This window comes from Eschrichtius robustus, chromosome 12, assembly GCF_028021215.1.
Source record: "Eschrichtius robustus isolate mEscRob2 chromosome 12, mEscRob2.pri, whole genome shotgun sequence".
In the NCBI taxonomy this organism is placed as follows: domain Eukaryota; kingdom Metazoa; phylum Chordata; class Mammalia; order Artiodactyla; family Eschrichtiidae; genus Eschrichtius; species Eschrichtius robustus.
This window is the reverse complement of record NC_090835.1, coordinates 94,518,104-94,537,936: the sequence shown is the minus strand read 5'-3', so window position 1 is coordinate 94,537,936 and position 19,833 is coordinate 94,518,104. Positions and strand designations below refer to the sequence as shown.

Below are 19,833 nucleotides of genomic sequence, written 5' to 3'. Positions count from 1 at the left end.
TGATAAATCCCAGTGTTAATGAAGGAGGAATAAAACAGGCAACTCAGATACCATTAGTGTATATACATTTATGAAGGACAATTTGGCAGCATGAATCAAAAACCTTAAAATAGATGTTCTTTAGATGTAGGAATTTATCCTAAATAAATTATCAAAGATTATCAAAAATGAGTCCAAAGATTTGTGTGGCATTGCTTATAATAGTGAAATAATTGGATGAAATTTAAATGCCTAGCAATAGGAGAGTGGTTAAATAATAAATAAGATAATGTTATATGTCCATTGAAGTCATATTTAATGACATGGGACACTGTTCTTGAAAAGCAGGTAGGAAAAACAGCCTTTTTATTGCATTTTTTTCTGGCTTTGTAAGAAAAAAATATCAGTTATATTTATATTCTCTATTCATAGAAACAGAACTAAGGTTAGAATACACTCCTAAATGTTAACACCGCTCAAGGATTATCAGTGGTTAGTGATTGTTATTTACTTTTGTGAACCTATTAATTTTATAATCAGAAAAATCCCAATGAAAGTTTCTTTTAAGATATATTTCCATGGGGACTTGGCATTCGGTTGGGTTTGGAATTTTGGTCTTGCAAGATGAAGATGTTCTGGAGATCTGTTGGAAAACAATGTGAATATACTGAACACTGCTGAATGGTAACACTCAAACATGATTAAGATGGTAAATTTTATGGCACGTGTTTTTTTTAACCACAATTAAAAATTTAAAAAAAAAAATTCCAGGCTTCCCTGGTGGTCCAGTGGTTAAGACTCCGTCCTTCCAATGTAGGGGACACAGGTTTGATCCCTGGTCGGGGACCTAGATCCCACATGCCGTGTGGCGTGGCCAAAAAATTAAAAAAAAAAAAATTTCCATGCCACGGAAATTGAATTTTTGAAGAAAGAATGGGAAAAAAAAATTGTTTAATTCACGGCTATTTTGTCTAACTGGACAGAGGAAGTAGAAATATTTATGTAGGACAGACTGGGGAGCTTGTCTAGGCTCTCCTTTCTGGTTTCTTTTTACTCTTCAATTTACCCAGATTTAGAATTTACAGCTTGTGAGGTTTGCCCATTCTGCGTCTTCTCTCAGTTCCAGGCATGAACCGGTACTTCCAGCCTTTCTACCAGCCCAACGAGTGCGGCAAAGCCTTGTGCGTGAGGCCAGACGTGATGGAGCTGGATGAGCTCTATGAGTTCCCAGAGTATTCCCGAGACCCCACCATGTACCTGGCTCTGAGGAACCTCATCCTTGCCCTGTGGTATACTAACTGCAAGGTGAGTGAAAGGTGTGTTAGCCAACAGCACATGGACACAGACTTCTGTTAAGGAGAGAAGTTGCTTTGTCTGTGGACAGAACCTTTGGATCCGGGTGTCTCCACCTCAGGACTCTTGACATTTGGGTGGATACTCTCTGTGTCGGGGCTGTCCTCTGCGTCATAGGATGTTTAAGCAGCATCCCTGACCTCTACCCACCACGTGCCATAGCAGCCCCTTCCCCCGGTTGTGACAACCAAAAATGTCTCCAGATATTGCCAAATGGGGGCAAAGTCTCCCCTTCCTGAGAACCACCACTTTAGACCGTATGTCTTCAGAATTCTTCACTCTCTAGTTATATGGTGCAAAATTTGGTTCAAGGAGTTCCAATGACAATACCAGGAGAAAAAAGAATAAAACATTAAAGATTGGATTATAAACCCCTCGAGGGCGGGGATTCTGACTCACCTGGTTATCCTCAAGCATCTGAGACCAGCGATTCGCTTTTTGCTGGGACCGAATAAATGTTAGGGCCCTCACACAGTGCCCACCTTGAAAGGGATGAAGGTAGATTAGAGGGTGGGCAGGGTGGGACCACGAGTTTTGTTTTTTTTTAAAAGCAGAGGCTTTCCTGACCCTAGTGTTTTTCCAGTTTATTAATTTCTTCTGCAATTATTTGAGTGACTGCTGAATGCAGAACATTTTGCAAAACTGCCAAAGAAATCTTGATTAAAGAAAGATATTCCAGTTCCACCCTGGTATTTCACTGAATTAGACTCCAGTCTGAGATGACTTGATTAAGTTATGGCTATAAATGCAGTTTATATGAATTACACCCAGGTGAGTGGGTTGGGCAAGGTAGAATTATTCATTTCCTCTCCAGCAGGCTTGAGGGAGGTATTCAATAAACATTTGCTGAACTAAACAAAACTGTGGTCAGAATTTCCTGTAAATAAGTTGTGAAGATGCACTTTTCAGAAACAGCCTTGGGTTCATTTTTCTTCCCATTTCTTTTTAGTTGACTTTGAAATTTGACTTATACAGGAGAAGAATCTTATAAAAAAAATAATCCTCCACTTATCAGTGTGGATCTATTTTAATTTGTAATAAGAAGATAGCAAGTATCGTATCTATTTGATACTCTAGTGGGAAAACTCAAATATGGTTGCTTTAAAGGGGTCAGACTTTGAAATGATTTTTTAAATCTTTATTTATTTTATTTTTATGGCTGCATCAGGTCTTAGTTGTGGCACGCGGGATCTTTCTTTGCGGAGCGCAGGATCTTTCATCGTGATTTTTTTTTTTTGACGTCATGAATACAAACACGTGTTTTAATCTTCTGCAGCAATCCAAGCCAATGTTGTACACGTTATTTCTTTCACATTTTGAGTATATAGTCATCTTCCTGTGTTCAGGTTCTGTTGGAGCTGGAGCTTGGGGACAAGTAGAGGAGAGGCCGGGGTGGGTGGGCCCCCTCCCCCCTCTGCCACTGCCCACATGGCCCAAGCCTGTTCTAACTTCATGACACTGGGCAGAGGCCACATTACTCTTGAATCTTTGAAACGGACCAAGGCCTTGCCAAAGCTGCTGGGGTGAAAAGAGAAAGGCAGTCTTTCTTTTTTTTTTACAAGTTCCTAAGTCCATTCCCCCCATGTCTTTTTTTTTTTTTTTTTTTTTTTAATTTATTTTTGGCTGTGTTGGGTCTTCGTTTCTGTGCGAGGGCTTTCTCCAGTTGCAGCGAGCGGGGGCCACTCTTCATCGCCGTGCGCGGGCCTCTCACTATCGTGGCCTCTCCCGTTGCGGAGCACAGGCTCCAGACGCGCAGGCTCAGTACTTGTGGCTCATAGGCTTAGTTGCTCCGCGGCATGTGGGATCTTCCCAGACCAGGGCTCGAACCCGTGTCCCCTGCATTGGCAGGCAGATTCTTAACCACTGCGCCACCAGGGAAGCCCCATTCCCCCTCTGTGTTATCAGTGATGAGTTTCCAGCTTTTTCTGCTGCCAGTGCAAGCAGCATCCTGGGTTTCTGTAATGGCCTTTGTTGTGTGGCTTATTGAGTCAGGAATATATTTGTGGTATGGTCTGCCTCCCCACTCCCCGGGTCAGTCATTCTCTGTGAGGGGAAACTTAGGTGATAAAACGCAGATTGCTGTGTGCTTCTTTTGTCCCTTTCTCCTTTTTTTTCCTTCTCCAGGCAGACCTTCCTTTGGTCTTACTATATCTTAGTGGTAAATGATGGATTCCGATTACCTGGAGAGGTGTTTTTTTTTTTTAAATTGTAGTAAAACACACACAACATAAAATTTACCATTTTTACCCTTTTAACCATTGTAAAATGGATAATTCAGTGGCATTAAATACGTATACAGTATTGTGTAACCTTCAGTTCTATGTAGTTCTAGAACTTTTTCATTACCCCAAGAGGAAACTCCACACCCATTAAGCAGAGACTCCCCATTCCTCCCTTCCCCCAGCTTCTGACAACTACTAGCCTACTTTCTGTCTCTATAAGATTTGCCTGTTCTGGGTATTTCATATAAACAGAATCATACAATACGTGGCCTTTTGAAACTAGCTTCTTCGCTTAGCATAATGTTTTCAAGGTTCATTCCTGTTGTAGCATGCATCAGCACTTCATTTCTTTTTATGACCAAATAATATTCCATGTATGGATAGACCACCTTTCCTTTATCCTTTCATCCACTGATGGACACTTGGTTGTTCTGGCAATTTGAATAGTGCTGCTGTGAATTTTTTTTGAACCTATGTTTTTAGTTCTTTCCAGTAAATACATGGGAGTGGAATTGCCGGGTCATATGGTAATTCTACGTTTCACTTTCTGAGGAACCAAGAGTTGTTTTTGGTTGGTTGGTTGGTTTTAACAGTTTGGTTTTATTTCCAAACACAGGAAGCTCTTACTCCTCAGAAATGTATTCCTCACATCATCGTCCGGGGTCTCGTGCGCATCCGATGTGTTCAGGAAGTGGAGAGGATACTTTATTTTATGACGAGGAAAGGTCTCATCAACACAGGAGTTCTCACTGTCGGCACTGACCAGCATCTTCTTCCTAAAGATTACCACAATGTAGGTGACTGTAGCTCTAGCAATACTACCACCATCGGTCGTGATAAATGCTAGTACATTAATGTTCATAATACAAGTAAAACTCCCGTAAGCACTATAAAAGTTATAAGGCAAGACTTTTGTAGAATATGCATTTCTCCAAGGGAAGAGAGTATCAATCACTGTTCCTCTAGACAGTAGAAAGGAGGAAGGGCTGACTCAGGACAAGTACTAATGTATTCCTTAGGGAAATAACTTGTACAGACAGGACATCAAGGAAATACAGATGACCGAACAGTTGCTTGGCAGTTAGTACCTTCTGTTATATTGTTTTCATTGCTCTAATTGGATTTTTGTTTCTTTTTCTTTTCTTTCTCTTTTTTTTTTTGGTAAAGAAATCAGTCATCATTATTGGGGCTGGTCCAGCAGGATTAGCAGCTGCTAGGCAACTGCATAACTTTGGAATTAAGGTAAGATTTGGGGGACATGGAGGCGGAAACGGATGGTTAACTGCTCCTTTGGTCCAAATGTTCTAAGACTTGGAAACTAGTTTCTGATTTTAGCAAAGCATGCTAAATACATTATATCTTTATATCTTTACAATAGATCCTAGAAAAGATACAAAATTTGAAATTGGTTTAATTAAAGAAAGGTAGAGGAAATAGAAACTCCAGCAGCTTTGGAGAGGATTTTAGACTATGATGGGCAAGACGCAAGAGACTCTAAGATGATATTAAAGCAGAAATTCTTGGGACTTCCCTGGCGGTCCAGTGGTTAAGACTCCGCGCCCCCGCTGCAGGGGGCATGGGTTCGATCCCTGGTCAGGGAACGAAGATCCTGCATGCCACGTGGTGTGGCCAAAAAATAAAATAAAATAAAATAAAAAGTAAAATAAAAAAAGCAGAAATTCTTGACATGTTATTGACACAGCAGCGAAGAAAAAGCCCTTGTTTCTGCAATAGTTTGAGACAACAAATAGCAGCTTGGAAATTCACCATTTCCTGCATAAAAGTTAATGAAATATCCAGTTACATTTTCTTATGCAAACCACACTTTGAACCTTACTCTGGAAAACAAAAATCTTTGCTTTTGGAAGCAGGATTGAAAGAGTTAATCCAGGGTTAAGACAGAATTATGTGACTTTTAAAGTACTGTATATTTTTGAGGTAGCCTTCTTCCCCAAGGAGAAGGATATTATTTCGTTTTATCTAGTATGTTGCCTTATTCTAGTTGTTCAAAATTAGCCAAAATAGAGACAATTACAAAAAAACAAAAATTGTGCAATTCAGTATCTAATTAAAATTAGCCAAAATAGAGACGATTACAAAAAAAGAAAAATTGTGCAATTCAGTATCTAATTTCCGTTAGATTCATTCAAATCTTCCAAATTTCTGGGACTTCCTATGTCTGATTCATTTCTCCTTTTTTAAAAACTTGTTTTGCAAGGACTTTGGTCTTCCGTTAAACCAAACGTGAAAATCAGTTTGGTAGAATTGAATTAGTCTTTCGCTGTACTCTCTCTGGCTGAAAGAAACAACTTCTTTTTCACAACGTTTTCCTCTGCTGGAGGAGTTTCGGCAATGAGAAAATTTTCAATGGCTCTGCCTAAGAGGTTCTCCTTTTGGTGGAATGTAAGACTTACATCTTGGATTCTATATATATTGCTGACAAAACAGAAGAATCTGAGTTGAATGTATGAGAAGTGTGTTTGCATTTCAAAATATTGTCTAAGTGGTATTAAGCTATGAGGTGTTTTAATTGGTCATTTATGTATTTCAGCATTAGATATTAGGGCCAAGGTTTCTTGTTCGTTTTTCACTTGGGAAACCCACAGATTATGTTACAAGGAAGGTTAGTCCTAGCCAAAGTCTAGGAGGGGTGCTGTCTTTAATGTTCAGCCTTCCTCTTATAGACTAAAAAGAAACTAGAAACGGATGGTTCTGAGTTCATCTGAAGTCAGAGAAAGAAGGTGGGGAGGGGAGAATCACAAGCTATAGCCTTTCTAGTTGGATAAAATGAGAAATATAGGTCCAAGGAAGAAGAATATTCAGGGGACCTCTGTTATTCTCCCCTTTCTCTAAGGAGACCCTGGGGAGGCCACCCCTTTCCCTCGTGGTGAGGAAGTGCACTCCTCCTAAGAGATGGTTAGCTCGGGGAGCCTCCTGGAGCAATTTGAAGGAGTGCTTTTAGGGATCCAGAAATGAAAGGACTGGTTTTGCCCTGAAGAGGATTCACATTTTCAGTTACTACAACCAGGGGCAGTGAAGCTCTTTGAGCCACAGGACTGTCCACCTGAGAGCAGCTTCCACCACCACCAGCATCAGAAATTTGGAGGAGATAAAACGGTCTGGGTGTGGGACCAACCTGCTTTGGCCAAGCCTGTGAGGCCATACTTAGATATAATGACATATGATTTTTTTTTAAAATAATAGTCATAGGGAAGTTAAGGCCTGTTTACAATGCTAAAGGAATTTTGCTACAGACATAGATATTTCATAGGACAAAACCACCTCTTTAACTTAATCTTTAAGAGTGCCTTTTAATGTATGGAATGCTATTTAACAAAAGCTTTCAATATGCATTTCACATGCTAGTTCATCCAGTCTTATCATTTTGGGATTTGAGAGGAAACAGTTTGAGGGGCTTCTCCAGCAGGCCACTCATTTACTCCTTGCTAGAGCCTGGGTTGTTTGTTTTTAACATCTACTTTGGCTCCTATTCACACTGCCCTCTTTTTTTTTTTAATTTATTTTATTGAAGTAGAGTTGATTTACAGTTTGTTAATTTCTGCTGTACAGCAAAGTGATTCAGTTATACATATAGGTATGTATACATTCTTTTCCATTATGGTTTATCACAGGATATTGAATATAGTTTCCTGTGCTATACAGTAGGACCTTGTTGTTTATCCATTCTATATATAATAGTTTGCATCTGCTAATCCCAAACTCCCAATTCATCCCTCCCCCTTAGCAACCACAAGTCTGTTCTTTGTGTCTGTGAGTCTGTTTCTGTTTTGTAATAAGTTCATTTGTGGCATATTTTAGATTCCACATATAAGTGATATCATATGGTAGTTGTCTTTCTCTTTCTGACTTACTTCGCTCAGTATGATCATCTCTAGGTCCATCCATGTTGCTGCAAATGGCATTATTTCATTCTTTTTTATGGCTAAGTAGTATTCCATTGTATATATGTACCACATCTTCTTTATCCATTCGTCGTTGGACATTTAGGTTGTTTTCATGTCTAAGCTATTGTGACTAGTGCTGCTATGAATATAGCGGTGCGTGTATCTTTTTGAATTATAGTTTTGTCTGTATATATGCCCAGGAGTGGGATTGCTGGATCATATGCACACTGCCCTCTTTTTAAAGTTGTTTCTCTAATAATATAATAATACATTAATGAGATATGAAACTCATTTAACAATGTCACTGTACATTTATACTGCATCCTATTCAGCTTCCCTGATTGTCTTTTTAGGTGACTGTCCTGGAGGCCAAAGACAGAATTGGAGGCCGAGTGTGGGATGATAAGTCTTTCACAGGCGTCACAGTGGGACGAGGAGCCCAGATTGTCAACGGCTGTATTAACAACCCAGTAGCACTCATGTGCGAACAAGTGGGTTTCTTTAAGATTTGTCTTGTAGATAAAGAAAAGAAAAAATTGTCTCAGTTTGCTTGTGTGCAGTATTAATATGCTTCTAAATAATATGTAACAACCCCAAAATGATTTCTTTCCCCCTCATGCCCTCTGAAAAGTAAACAAGAACAAGTATAGTTCTTCCTTTCTGCGAAGGTGGAACTAGAGGACTTAAAATATTCCCCCCCGCCCCAAGGTCTTTAATTGTATTTGTGCATTATTTGCAGGCCACTTGGTTAGGGTTGCCAGGTTAAGCAAACAAAATTACAGAATGCCCACTTAAATTTGACTTTCAGATAAACAACAATAATTTTTTTAGTATAAGTATGTCCCAAATATTACACAGGATATTTTGCATGCAATATTTGGGACATACTTATACTAAAAAAAAAAAAGTATTCATTGTTTATCTGAGAATCAAATCTTTCATCAGGCAAACCTACCTAGTGTCTTTGAAGACCTATGGTAGGCCCAAGGATTTTTCTGAACTATTTATTGACAGTCAATTCAATTTCAACTTCTGTGAGTGTTTGTGTGTTTGTGTGCTCTTTCACATGAGATTCCCTAGAGGAAATAGGATGTCAGAGCAGGGAGAGGCGGTGCACAGCTATAGCGTCTGAAACATTGATAAATATGGCTGGAAAGCTGTGGAGGGCGTGGCATAGAAGCTGTTGCTGGCACCCTTACATTCTCAGATTCCATGCTGGTTTTTCACTGCCTTACTTTGCTGCCATTCCCCAATCAGCATTTGTTTTTGAGAGGTCCTAGACCCTTTTCTCCATGAGAGCTCTGTCTGATTTCAGCTTAGAACCTGTACCTGTTTTTTCCAGGGAAAACTTTTCACCTTCTTATTCTTATTATTTTGAAGCTTGGCATCAGCATGCATAAATTTGGAGAAAGATGTGACTTAATTCAGGAAGGTGGAAGAATAACTGACCCCACTATTGACAAGCGCATGGATTTTCATTTTAATGCTCTCTTGGATGTGGTCTCTGAGTGGAGGAAGGATAAGACTCAGCTCCAAGATGTCCCTTTAGGAGGTATGGGGAGAATGGTGTTCTGATTGTTCCATCTGAGTCTCATTCTAACCTAAGCTTGATTAGCGATAGCATCATTCATCCGCAAGCCTGGATGGATGCAGTAAGAATAGTCCTTAGGAGCGTTCCTTTTGAACTGACCGTTCCACAGAGGGTCGCAGAGCTGCCTCATGGACCTTTAGATGCGTGTGTGTGTGTGCGTGCACACACGCACACACAAGTCTTTACACAATAGCCAGTGTTAAAAAAAATTATTTAAATGTTTAATTTTCAATTTCCCAGAAGAGCTTACTTTTAAGGAAGCCTGTGGTAAGCTCTATGTGAATAACAAGCCACCACATAATGACTCTTCTAGATAAGAGTTCCTGTGTGAAAGGATTTCTTTTCTTTTTCTTTTTAGGACAGTAGGTTAAGATTTTTTTCCAGTATATTTTGTTTAAGAATGCAAGACTCTGTATTATGATTTAAAAATTTTAATTCAAAGTTTTTAGGCTTTGGTACTAAATGGACAATATTCACCACAACCCTTTAGAAAACCTGGCTGTAACAGCTCATTTCCCTGCGGGCGCCCGCTGAGATCTTACTATATTGCTTCTTAAATTGGTATTTATTTAACCTACAATTTCATGACCTGAATGTATTCACTTGTAATTCTTGGAAGCATGTCGGAGTTTCTTACAGTATGAGCATTTGAATTCAGTTGGCAGGGTATTAATTTGCTTCAGCTATGTGTTTCTATGCGAGGGGTCTCAAGTCTCCGTCCTGGCATACGCTCTGTCTCGGTTTGGGGTACATTTCTCAATAGCAGGGACTGTCTGTCTCCTCTTTTTATCCTCTCTCCCCGCCTGCCCCACTGCCCCACGCTGCTAACCCCCCTCCCCCGCCACCCCGGAGGCCTCAATTCTTCTCCTCTGAGACCAACCCACATTCTAATCGCCCTTAGTAAGTGTTGACTGACAAACCATAACAGAACATTTTTAGAAACTTACTGGGGTTGACAGGGAACATTTAACCAAATGTGGTGTCCAGACCAAGTGGTGAGTTGTTGGATTTTCTGGAAATGAAGACGGCGACTAGGCGGAGTGGCAGGATGTTCTCGGAATCTGATTAGTGTTTTTGCACATGTGTGGTAGTCGCTGGGTGGGGGTTTTCTTTACGATTCTTTCAGGGCCACCAAATACAAAAGTTAATAATATTGCTTTGTCTTGGCTTTACTTAAAACAAGTTATTAAGGGAAGATCAGCAACACTTACTGTGTAAGTAGTTGTTTCATCTTATTAGTATATTTTTGGAAAAGCTTTAATAATAGTGCGCACATCTCTACATGAGGTTACAGTTAGAGCCTGCCTAGCGGTATCTCAGCTGTCTGAGCTCTCACCTTATTAGCATTTAGCTGAAAAGACAAAAATATAAATACTAAGAAGCTAGAGTGAATTTCACAAAGCAAATATACTAAAGCTTTTAAACGTTATTTACGTAGAAATCACACTAAGGCTTCTCTCAGTCTGTTTATACTGTTCTAGCAGTCTTGGTTCTTCCCACACCTCTATAAACCCTAAAGGAAAATAAAAACTACATAGCAGGAGGCAGGAGTGGGATTGCTACAAAAAGGTATTAAAAGTGGAAAAAAGCCCAGTGGTCTAGGGGCAAAAGCCTAGCACAGAGGTGCCACAGACATCCCCATACTACAGTCTAGCATAAGAATGGAACATTTTAATGAGAACCTTGAGTTGTCACAAAAAAAAAAGTTAACTGATACTCAGTTCTGTTTCTAGTCAAGCATGTGCACAATACTTTATAGGAGCTTTGAGACTGCAGTGTATCTGTTGGGTGGTTGTCATCACTGGGAAGGTTATAAAGTAACCTGTGCTAAGATTCTTATAATTTGTCAGGCACAAGCCTTCCCCCGCCCCCCCAAAAAAAGAATCTAAGACAATCATTGGAACGATGTCACGGGGCGGTGTATATGTAGTTGAAAGTTCCAGGTGAATGGGATAGATAAATGCTGGGGGTTGATAACCAAGGATCGATTCCTGAGGCTGGTAGTGACCAGGTGATGCTGGTCTGTAAAGGATGGATGGGACCGGGGTGGGGAGGGCATTCCAGGGAGGGGCGTGGTAGTAGCAGACTTTGCAGGGTTGGCATTTACCAGGAAAAGATTGAGCAGCAGTGCAGCAGAGCCTGTGAGTGGGCAGGTGGTGTTTGCTGTCTTTGGAAAGGCTAAAAATGTGCTAACACTGTCTGGCTGTGGGTTTTGGAATTTATTACATAGGCAATGGAGAACCATTAATTAAAGGTGTTGAGCCAGAGGGTTGGCGTGGTGAAAGTCCATGATGGAATATTTGGAATGTTTGGGAGAGAAGATAGCCAGTAGTCAATCTATGATAGGTCTCTTAGTTGAAGTAAGCTGTTATAAGAACTTGACTTTAAGGTGATGGCAGTAGGACCAGAAAGGGAATGGGAATCCTCTCTCTGTCTTTATATGTGCAAGGGTTACTTTTCCTTTATCTTGAGCAAAAGAAGAAATAGTTTCTCAACTAAGCAGAAATGAAACATGGTTGAAGACATAGAACCTGCATAGTTTTGTTCCCCATTAAGATAAGCCTTTACTTCCTGAGAGAAACCAACCTTATCAAGACAGATACTCTTTCCCCCTGAGTTTACCTGGGAAAGGTCTTCAGAAGTTTGGGGCCTTGCAGGTTGAAGGAGGTGGAACGCAAAAGATAAGGAATTCGAGAATAATGTTAAAGGTTTTTTTTCTGCTTTGCTCCATTCCCATTGCAGAAAAGATAGAGGAGATCTACAAAGCTTTTATTAAGGAGTCTGGAATCCAATTCAGTGAGCTGGAAGAGCAGGTCCTTCAGTTCCATCTCAGTAACCTGGAATATGCCTGTGGCAACAACCTCCATCAGGTGGGCTTTGAAGATGCTTGTTTCTGTGTATGTGTGTGTTTTATATATTGAAATATTTAGCCTGGGATGGTCTGGATAAACGGGGAACAATGGGTCTGCTGCTTAAAAGATCAAAAACCAGGACTTTAGAGTATATGAACCCCACAGTGGTTTTGAAAAAAAATTTTTTTTAAAGCAAGAGAAACCTTTCTTCAAATAATGCCTGTGAAGACACCCAGTCCGTAAACCTGAATACAGGAGGGCTGCTGGGCTGAGTCAGGGAGGGGGCAAGAGCCAGTGTCCACCGCCCTCCTTGCCTTCCCCTTGCCCTCCTTGGGGCCCCTCGAGCCATTTCTGTGCAACTGTGGGCTGAAAACACTGCTCTTAAGAAACCAGAATAGAGCATCTTCACAATTAGGATCTGTTCATCTTGCTAAAATAAATTTAAACTTGCCTAATTCATGTCACCAACTGTGATCTTGATACTTGGATATGCTATACACTGCATAGCGGTTCTGTGGATGACCCCTCACTTAATAATCCTGTTTGGTGGGGCGGGCAGGGACAACAATTCATGTTTCCATTTGGTGATTCTTTGCAATTGGAATCACACTTTTCCAAAATCATGCTGCATTTCAGCGTCTATGGAATTTCCATGTTGAAGACATCTAGGTGGCATATTTATATATGGAGTTGATTGAATGCAATTCTCCTCTCATGGAATTCTCCTTATCCAGGGTTGTTGATGTATAATACACCTTTCATTTTTATCAGGGAGTGGTACCCATGCCCAAATCATGTCTACCTTTTGTTCTAAAGTAAGCTTTCCTGTGCTTTATTGAGAGATCTCCTTTCCCTGGCAGCGGTATCCACCTGGGTTTATCTATTCGCCGCCCCCCCCACCCCCCCCCCACCCCCGCCACCTTTCTGTTTTGCCCTCTGCCCTCTGGCCTGAGGTGGCCTTTCCCACCCTGGGGCTCCTGTTTTTGTCCCTCAGGCACAGCCTCCAGGGTTTACACCACCTCTTGTTTCCCAACCTCTCCTGATGTTTCCCAGGTGTCTGCTCGCTCCTGGGACCACAATGAATTCTTTGCCCAGTTTGCCGGTGACCACACCCTCCTCACTCCCGGATACTCTGTCATCTTGGAAAAACTGGCAGAGGGACTGGACATTCGGCTCAGATCTCCAGTGAGTATCCACAGCGGTGGGGGGCTCTGGTTCGGTGGTGTTTGGAGAATGTGAAGTTTGGGGCATGTGGATTACACAGGAGACAGGTGCCTGCTTTGATGTTCAGCCAGTGTCTGCAAATACTTTTGATGCCATGATCAGTCACATTATCCTTGTCGATTAGGTAGCTGCTGCTGTTTGGAAACAATAGTGGCTGAGATGCATTTTCATTAGTAATCAAGGGGCTGAGTGAGAGTTCCCTGAAGTAGAAATAACTGCTGTTTAGTTCTCTGAATGCCAGGAAATGATTCCCTATAGCCTTGGAAATGTAAACTCCCATAATAAGAGAATTGGAAAGGATCCTAGATCATATGGTTCCATCCCTCATTATGTTTTTCATAACTGTTTTTCTTGAGCAGGTACAGAGTATTGATTATTCTGGAGATGAAGTGCAAGTTACCACTACAGATGGGACAGAGTGTACAGCACAAAAGGTAAGCGCTGTGATTCCACTAGGTGCTGCCAGGGGCCTGGGAGTAAGGGAGACCAGTCTTTTCCACCAAGCAGTTTGCCTTTGGCAATCTGCCCAGAGCCTTGTTCGATATCTGGAGAGCTCTGTATCTCTACTTGTTGTGTGTGGATATGCAAATCAGATTTAATTATTCAAACACTATATAGATTCATGGCAGATGGAATTCTGAATAGTGTTTCTCAGAGTGGGTTCTGTGGTACATTAGTTCTGAGAGTTGACAAGAGAAGAAAACTTTGACCAAATTAGTTTGTAAAGTATTATATACTACAGTCTAAGTTTAGGGTTAAATAAGAGCACATTAAAGGCTCTGAGAAGTCCTGCATTTTAAAAACCTGTTTTACTTTGTGTAATTCAGTGGTTTCCAAGTTGGTGGTGTTTTTTGTTTTTGTACCATGGAAACTTTTTTTAAATCAGGTCAAGAACACTCTGCATTTTTATCTTGAAAGTGGCAGAAGTACTTTTATATCATTTGAATTTTTTGTAAACAGCTTTAGTAGGCGGACAGTGAAAGGTGCTGTAATGTAATATATGAAATCACACTGAGATTTCTGTAGTGTTGGAAAATAAAGTGTTGGGGGTGGAGGGGGATTAATAAAGCCCATAGAGTTATTTAAATTTAGTTATGTCTGAAGTGATTACCAAAAAGTGTAGTTGATGAACCATCATTAGTTCCTAAACTAGCTGTGTTTTACGCTTTTCAGCTAGCTAAAAAAATATTTCGCAGTCCTTGATATTCATACAGAAATGAAGGATTGCATGTCAAATGGGAAAGACGGGGTAGAGTGTATGAGTCCAGGGGGATGGTTCCTCATATTATTCCTGTCATTTACTAGCTGGATAGTGAGTATTGGTCATATAGACTTTGGAGTAGCAGTAGTTCTCAATCCTGGCTGCACCTTAGAATCACCTGGGAGGTGCTTAAAAAGAAAGGTTGCCAAGCCCCACCCTGCAGAGATTCTTGCTGAATTGGTCTGGTCGTGTTTTTTTTTTTTTTTTTTAATTTTTATTTATTTATTTATTTATTTATGGCTGTGTTGGGTCTTCATTTCTGTGCGAGGGCCTTCTCCAGTTGTGGCAAGCGGGGTCCACTCTTCATCGCGGTGCGCGGGCCTCTCACTGTCGCGGCCTCTCTTGTTGCGGAGCACAGGCTCCAGACGCGCAGGCTCAGTAATTGTGGCTCACGGGCCCAGCCGCTCTGCGGCATGTGGGATCTTCCCAGACCAGGGCTCGAACCCGCGTCCCCTGCATTGGCAGGCAGACTCTCAACCACTGCACCACCAGGGAAGCCCTGGTCGTGTTTTTAAAGCTTCCCAAGTGATTCCAGCATGCGACCAGAGTTAAGAACCACTGGGCAACAGCGTTCTTATCTGTGAGTCCCCAGGTGAGAATCAGGCTAATATCTAATATTCTTCCTGGTGGTAAAAAAATTTTTTTAATATCACCTTATAAAATTGGAAGTCGGCTGATGGCTCAACCTCTGGTATTTTGTGACTTTGCCTCTTCGCATCCAGGACAACATGCTAGGTGTGCTTACCCTGCTGGGTCACCCTCTGCCTGACCCTGACCAGGCATATTTGCTTTCTTTCTTTGTATTCTGGCTCTTTAGAATAATTAGAACATAGTTTCAGGCTGTGATTCAAAGCCTGCTCTGAAATGAGGAAGGCAAATATGTTTATTTTTAGTAGTCAGCACAGATCACAAAGTTTCAATTGAAAGTTTCCCCAGCTTATAAGTGAAAGATCTCCAACCCAACAGCATACACCGATAAACACTTAACAAACTGTAATTTAGTCTAGGCTGCTTCCACTGAGACCTAGCGTTAGTTCCTTACCAGGGTATGTTTATATCTTTTGCCTATTTGTTTACCTGAGTTTGTGTGTTTCTGAAAGCTTTTTTTTTTTTGTCATTAAGAAAACATCTAGATCTTATTTACTTACAGTCTTATATACCCCAGAGGGTAATTGTTCCTTTTTTTCTTTTTCCTTTGTTGCATGGTAGCTATTATCTATAACCACATTGAGGAGAGAGAACATGTTTTGTATTTTATAAAATTTTCATGTGGCAGAAAATAGTGACAAAATCACAGGAAGAGCTCTGAACTTCCTGTGATCCTGGAGTTGGGGTTTCAATAGACATCTTTGATGAGGGTAGCAGTCGATATGGTCCTCGGTGTTCAGCTCCTTTCTCATCCAACTGTGTTATCCTGTACTACAGATGATGGAAAGTACACACATACACACACACATTTCCCAGGCTCCCTTGCAGCTGAGGGTCTAAATATGAATTGGGTCCAGCCTGTCAGAGGTACTCGCATGAGATTTGGGGGGTGTGGTATGGCTTTTGCTTCACTTCTGCTGCCTTTGCTGCCAAGCAAAATGGTCTAGGTGTTGGGTTCTTCCACAGCCGGAACATTAGAAGTCCCAGGATCCACTCATTTACTACCTGGGAGTCAAGAGCCAGGGCATGAGGTATCCCTTTTGCTGGTGCAGCTTGTTCGATAAGTGGCATGTTTCTGGAGCTGGTAGCTGTAGTAATGGCTCCTGATTGTGACAGTGGTAACATGGTTCTGGAGCCAGAAATTTCTTTTTCTTTTTTTTTTTTTCATATTAGTTATCTATTTTATACACATCAGTGTATACATGTCAATCCCAATCTCCCAATTTATCCCACCACCACCCCCACCCCCTGCCGCTTTCCCCCCTTGGTGGCCATACATTTGTTCTCTACATCTGTGTCTCTATTTCTGCCCTGCAAACCGGTTCATCTGTACCATTTTTCTAGATTCCACATATATGCGTTAATATATGATATTTGTTTTTCTCTTTCTGACTTACTTCACTCTGTAGGACAGTCTCTAGGTCTATCCACGTCTCTACAAATGATCCAATTTTGTTCCTTTTTATAGCTGAGTAATATTCCATTGTATATATGTGCCACATCTTCTTTATCTGTTCATCTGTCGATGGGCATTTAGGTTGCTTCCATGACCTGGCTATTGTAAATAGTGCTGCAATGAACATTGTGGTACATGACTCTTTTTGAATTATGGTTTTCTCAGGGTATATGCCCAGTAGTGGGATTGCTGGGTCGAATGGTAATTCTACTTTTAGTTTTTTAAGGAACCTCCGTACTGTTCTCCATAGTGGCTGTATCAATTTACATTCCCACCAACGGTGCAAGAGGGTTCCCTTTTCTCCACACCCTCTCCAGCATTTGTTGTTTGTAGATTTTCTGATGATGCCCATACTAACTGGTGTGAGGTGATACCTCATTGTAGTTTTGATTTGCATGTCTCTAATAATTAATGATGTTGAGCAGCTTTTCATGTGCTTCTTGGCCATCTGTATGTGTTCTTTGGAGAAATGTCTGTTTAGGTCTTCTGCCCATTTTCTGATTGGATTGTCTGTTTTTATGATATTGAGCTGCATGAGCTGTTTATATATTTTGGAGATTAATCCTTTGTCTGTTAATTCGTTTGCAAATACTTTCTCCCATTTTGAGGGTTGTCTTTTCTTCTTGTTTATAGTTTCCTTTGCTGTGCAAAAGCTTTTAAGTTTCATTAGGTCCCATTTGTTGATTTTTGTTTTTATTTCCATTACTCTAGGAGGTGGATCAAAAAAGATCTTGCTGTGATTTATGTCAAAGAGTGTTCTTCCTATGTTTTCCTCTGAGAGTTTTATAGTGTCCGGTCTTACATTTAGGTCTTTAGTCCATTTTGAGTTTATTTTTATGTATGGTGTTAGGGAGTGTTCTAATTTCATTCTTTTACATGTAGGTGTCCAGTTTTCCCAGCACCACTTATTGAAGAGACTGTCTTTTCTCCACTGTATATCCTTGCCTCCTTTGTCATAGATTAGTTGACCATAGGTGTGTGGGTTTATCTCTGGGCTTTCTATCCTGTTCCATTCCATTCTATATTTCTGTTTTTGTGCCAGTACCATATTGTCTTGATTACTGTAGCTTTGTACTATAGTCTGAAGTCAGGGAGTCTGATTCCTCCAGCTGTGTTTTTTTCCCTCAAGACTGCTTTGGCTATTCGGGGTCTTTTGTGTCTCCTACAAATTTTAAGATTTTTTGTTCTAGCTCTGTAATAAATGCCATTGGTAATTTGATAGGGATTGCATTGAATCTGTAGACTGCTTTGGGTAGTATAGTCATTTTCACAATATTGATTCTTCCAATCCAAGAACATGGTATATCTCTCCATCTGTTTGTGTCATCTTTGATTTCTTTCATCAGTGTCTTATAGTTTTCTGCATACAGGTCTTTTACCTCCTTAGGTAGGTTTATTCCTAGGTATTTTATTCTTTTTGTTGCAGTGGTGAATGGGATTCTATCCTTAATTTCTCTTTCTGATCTTTCATTGTTAGTGTATAAGAATGCAAGAGATTTCTGTGCATTAATTTTGTATCCTGCAACTTTACCAAATTCATTGATTAGCTCTGGTAGTTTTCTGGTAGCATCTTTAGGATTATCTATGTATAGTATTATGTCATCTGCAAACAGTGACAGTTTTACTTCTTCTTGTCCAATTTGTATTCCTTTTACTTCTTGTTCTTCTCTGATTGCCGTGGCTAGGACTTCCAAAACTATGTTGAATAGTAGTGGTGAGAGTGGACATCCTTGTCTTGTTCCTGATCTTAGAGGAAATGCTTTCAGTTTTTCACCATTGAAAATGATGTTTGCTGTGGGTTTGTCATATATGGTCTTTATTATGTTGAGGTAGGTTCCCTCTGTGCCCACTTTCTGGAGAGTTTTTATCATAAATAGGTGTTGAATTTTGTCAAAAGCTTTTTCTGCATCTATGGAGATGATCATATGGTTTTTATTCTTCAGTTTGTTAATATTGTGTATCATATTGATTGATTTGCGTGTACTGAAGAATCCTTGCATCCTTGGGATAAATCCCACTTGATCATGGTGTATGATCCTTTTAATGTGTTGTTGGATTCTGTTTGCTAGTATTTTGTTGAGGATTTTTCAATCTATATTCATCAGTGATAATTGGTCTGTAATTTTCTTTTTTGGTAGTATCTTTGTCTGGTTTTGGTATCAGGGTGATGGTGGCCTCATAGAATGAGTTTGGGAGTGTTCCTTCCTCTGCAATTTTTGGGAAAGAGTTTGAGAAGGATGGGTGTTAGCTCTTCTCAGAATGTTTGATAGAATTCACCTTTGAAGCCATCTGGTCCTGGACTTTTGTTTGTTTGAATATTTTTAATCACAGTTTCAGTTTCAGTGCTTGTGATTGATCTGTTCATATTTTCTATTTCTTCCTGGTTCAGTCTTGGAAGGTTATACCTTCCTAAGAATTTGTCCATTTCTTCCGGGTTGTCCATTTTATTGGCATAGAGTTGCTTGTAGTAGTCTCTTATGATGCTTTGTATTTCTGTGGTGTCTGTTGTAACGTCTCCTTTTTCATTTCTAATTTTATTGATTTGAGTCCTCTCCCTCTTTTTCTTGATGAGTCTGGCTAAAGGTTTATCAATTTTGTTTATCTTCTCAAAGAACCAGCTTTTAGTTTTATTGATCTTTGCTATTGTTTTCTTTGTTTCTATTTCATTTATTTATTTATTTATTTATTTATTTTAACGATTTATTTATTTATTGATTGATTGATTGCTATGTTGGGTCTTCGTTTCTGTGCTAGGGCTTTCTCCAGTTGCGGCAAGTGGGGGCCACTCTTCATCGCGGTGTGCGGGCCTCTCACTATCGTGGCCTCTCTTGTTGCGGAGCACAGGCTCCAGACGCGCAGGCTCAGTAGTTGTGGCTCACGGGCCCAGTTGCTCCGCGGCATGTGGGATCTTCCCAGACCAGGGCTCGAACCTGTGTCCCCTGCATTAGCAGGCAGATTCTCAACCACTGCGCCACCAGGGAAGCCCCCTATTTCATTTATTTTTGATCTGATCTTTATGATTTCTTTCCTTCTACTAACTTTGGGTTTTGTTTGTTCTTCTTTCTCTAGTTCCTTTAGGTGTAAGGTTAGGTTGTTTATTTGAGATGTTTCTTGTTTCTTGAGGTAAGATTGTATTGCTATAAACTTCCCTCTTAGAACTGCTTTTGCTGCATCCCATAGGTTTTGGATCATTGTGTTTTCGTTGTCATTTGTCTCTAGGTATTTTTTGATTTCCTCTTTGATTTCTTCAGTGATCTCTTGGTTATTTAGTAACGTATTGTTTAACCTCCATGTGTTTGTGTTTTTTACATTTTTCTCCCTGTAATTGACTTCTAATCTCAT

At 40.4% G+C, this 19,833-nt stretch overlaps 1 protein-coding gene across 4 annotated transcripts in view; it reads left to right on the top strand.

Moving 5' to 3' along the window:
• KDM1B (lysine demethylase 1B) overlaps positions 1-19,833 on the top strand; it is a 56,746-nt gene that overhangs the window by 22,932 nt on the left and 13,981 nt on the right. For all 4 annotated transcript variants that reach the window (XM_068558780.1, XM_068558782.1, XM_068558783.1 and 1 more), the window contains 8 exons: positions 1,100-1,284; positions 4,171-4,347; positions 4,722-4,796; positions 7,813-7,950; positions 8,840-9,011; positions 11,793-11,920; positions 12,956-13,087; positions 13,486-13,560. In XM_068558780.1, the coding sequence (XP_068414881.1) occupies positions 1,100-1,284; positions 4,171-4,347; positions 4,722-4,796; positions 7,813-7,950; positions 8,840-9,011; positions 11,793-11,920; positions 12,956-13,087; positions 13,486-13,560 (1,082 nt within the window). The remainder of the gene's footprint in view (positions 1-1,099; positions 1,285-4,170; positions 4,348-4,721; positions 4,797-7,812; positions 7,951-8,839; positions 9,012-11,792; positions 11,921-12,955; positions 13,088-13,485; positions 13,561-19,833) is intronic.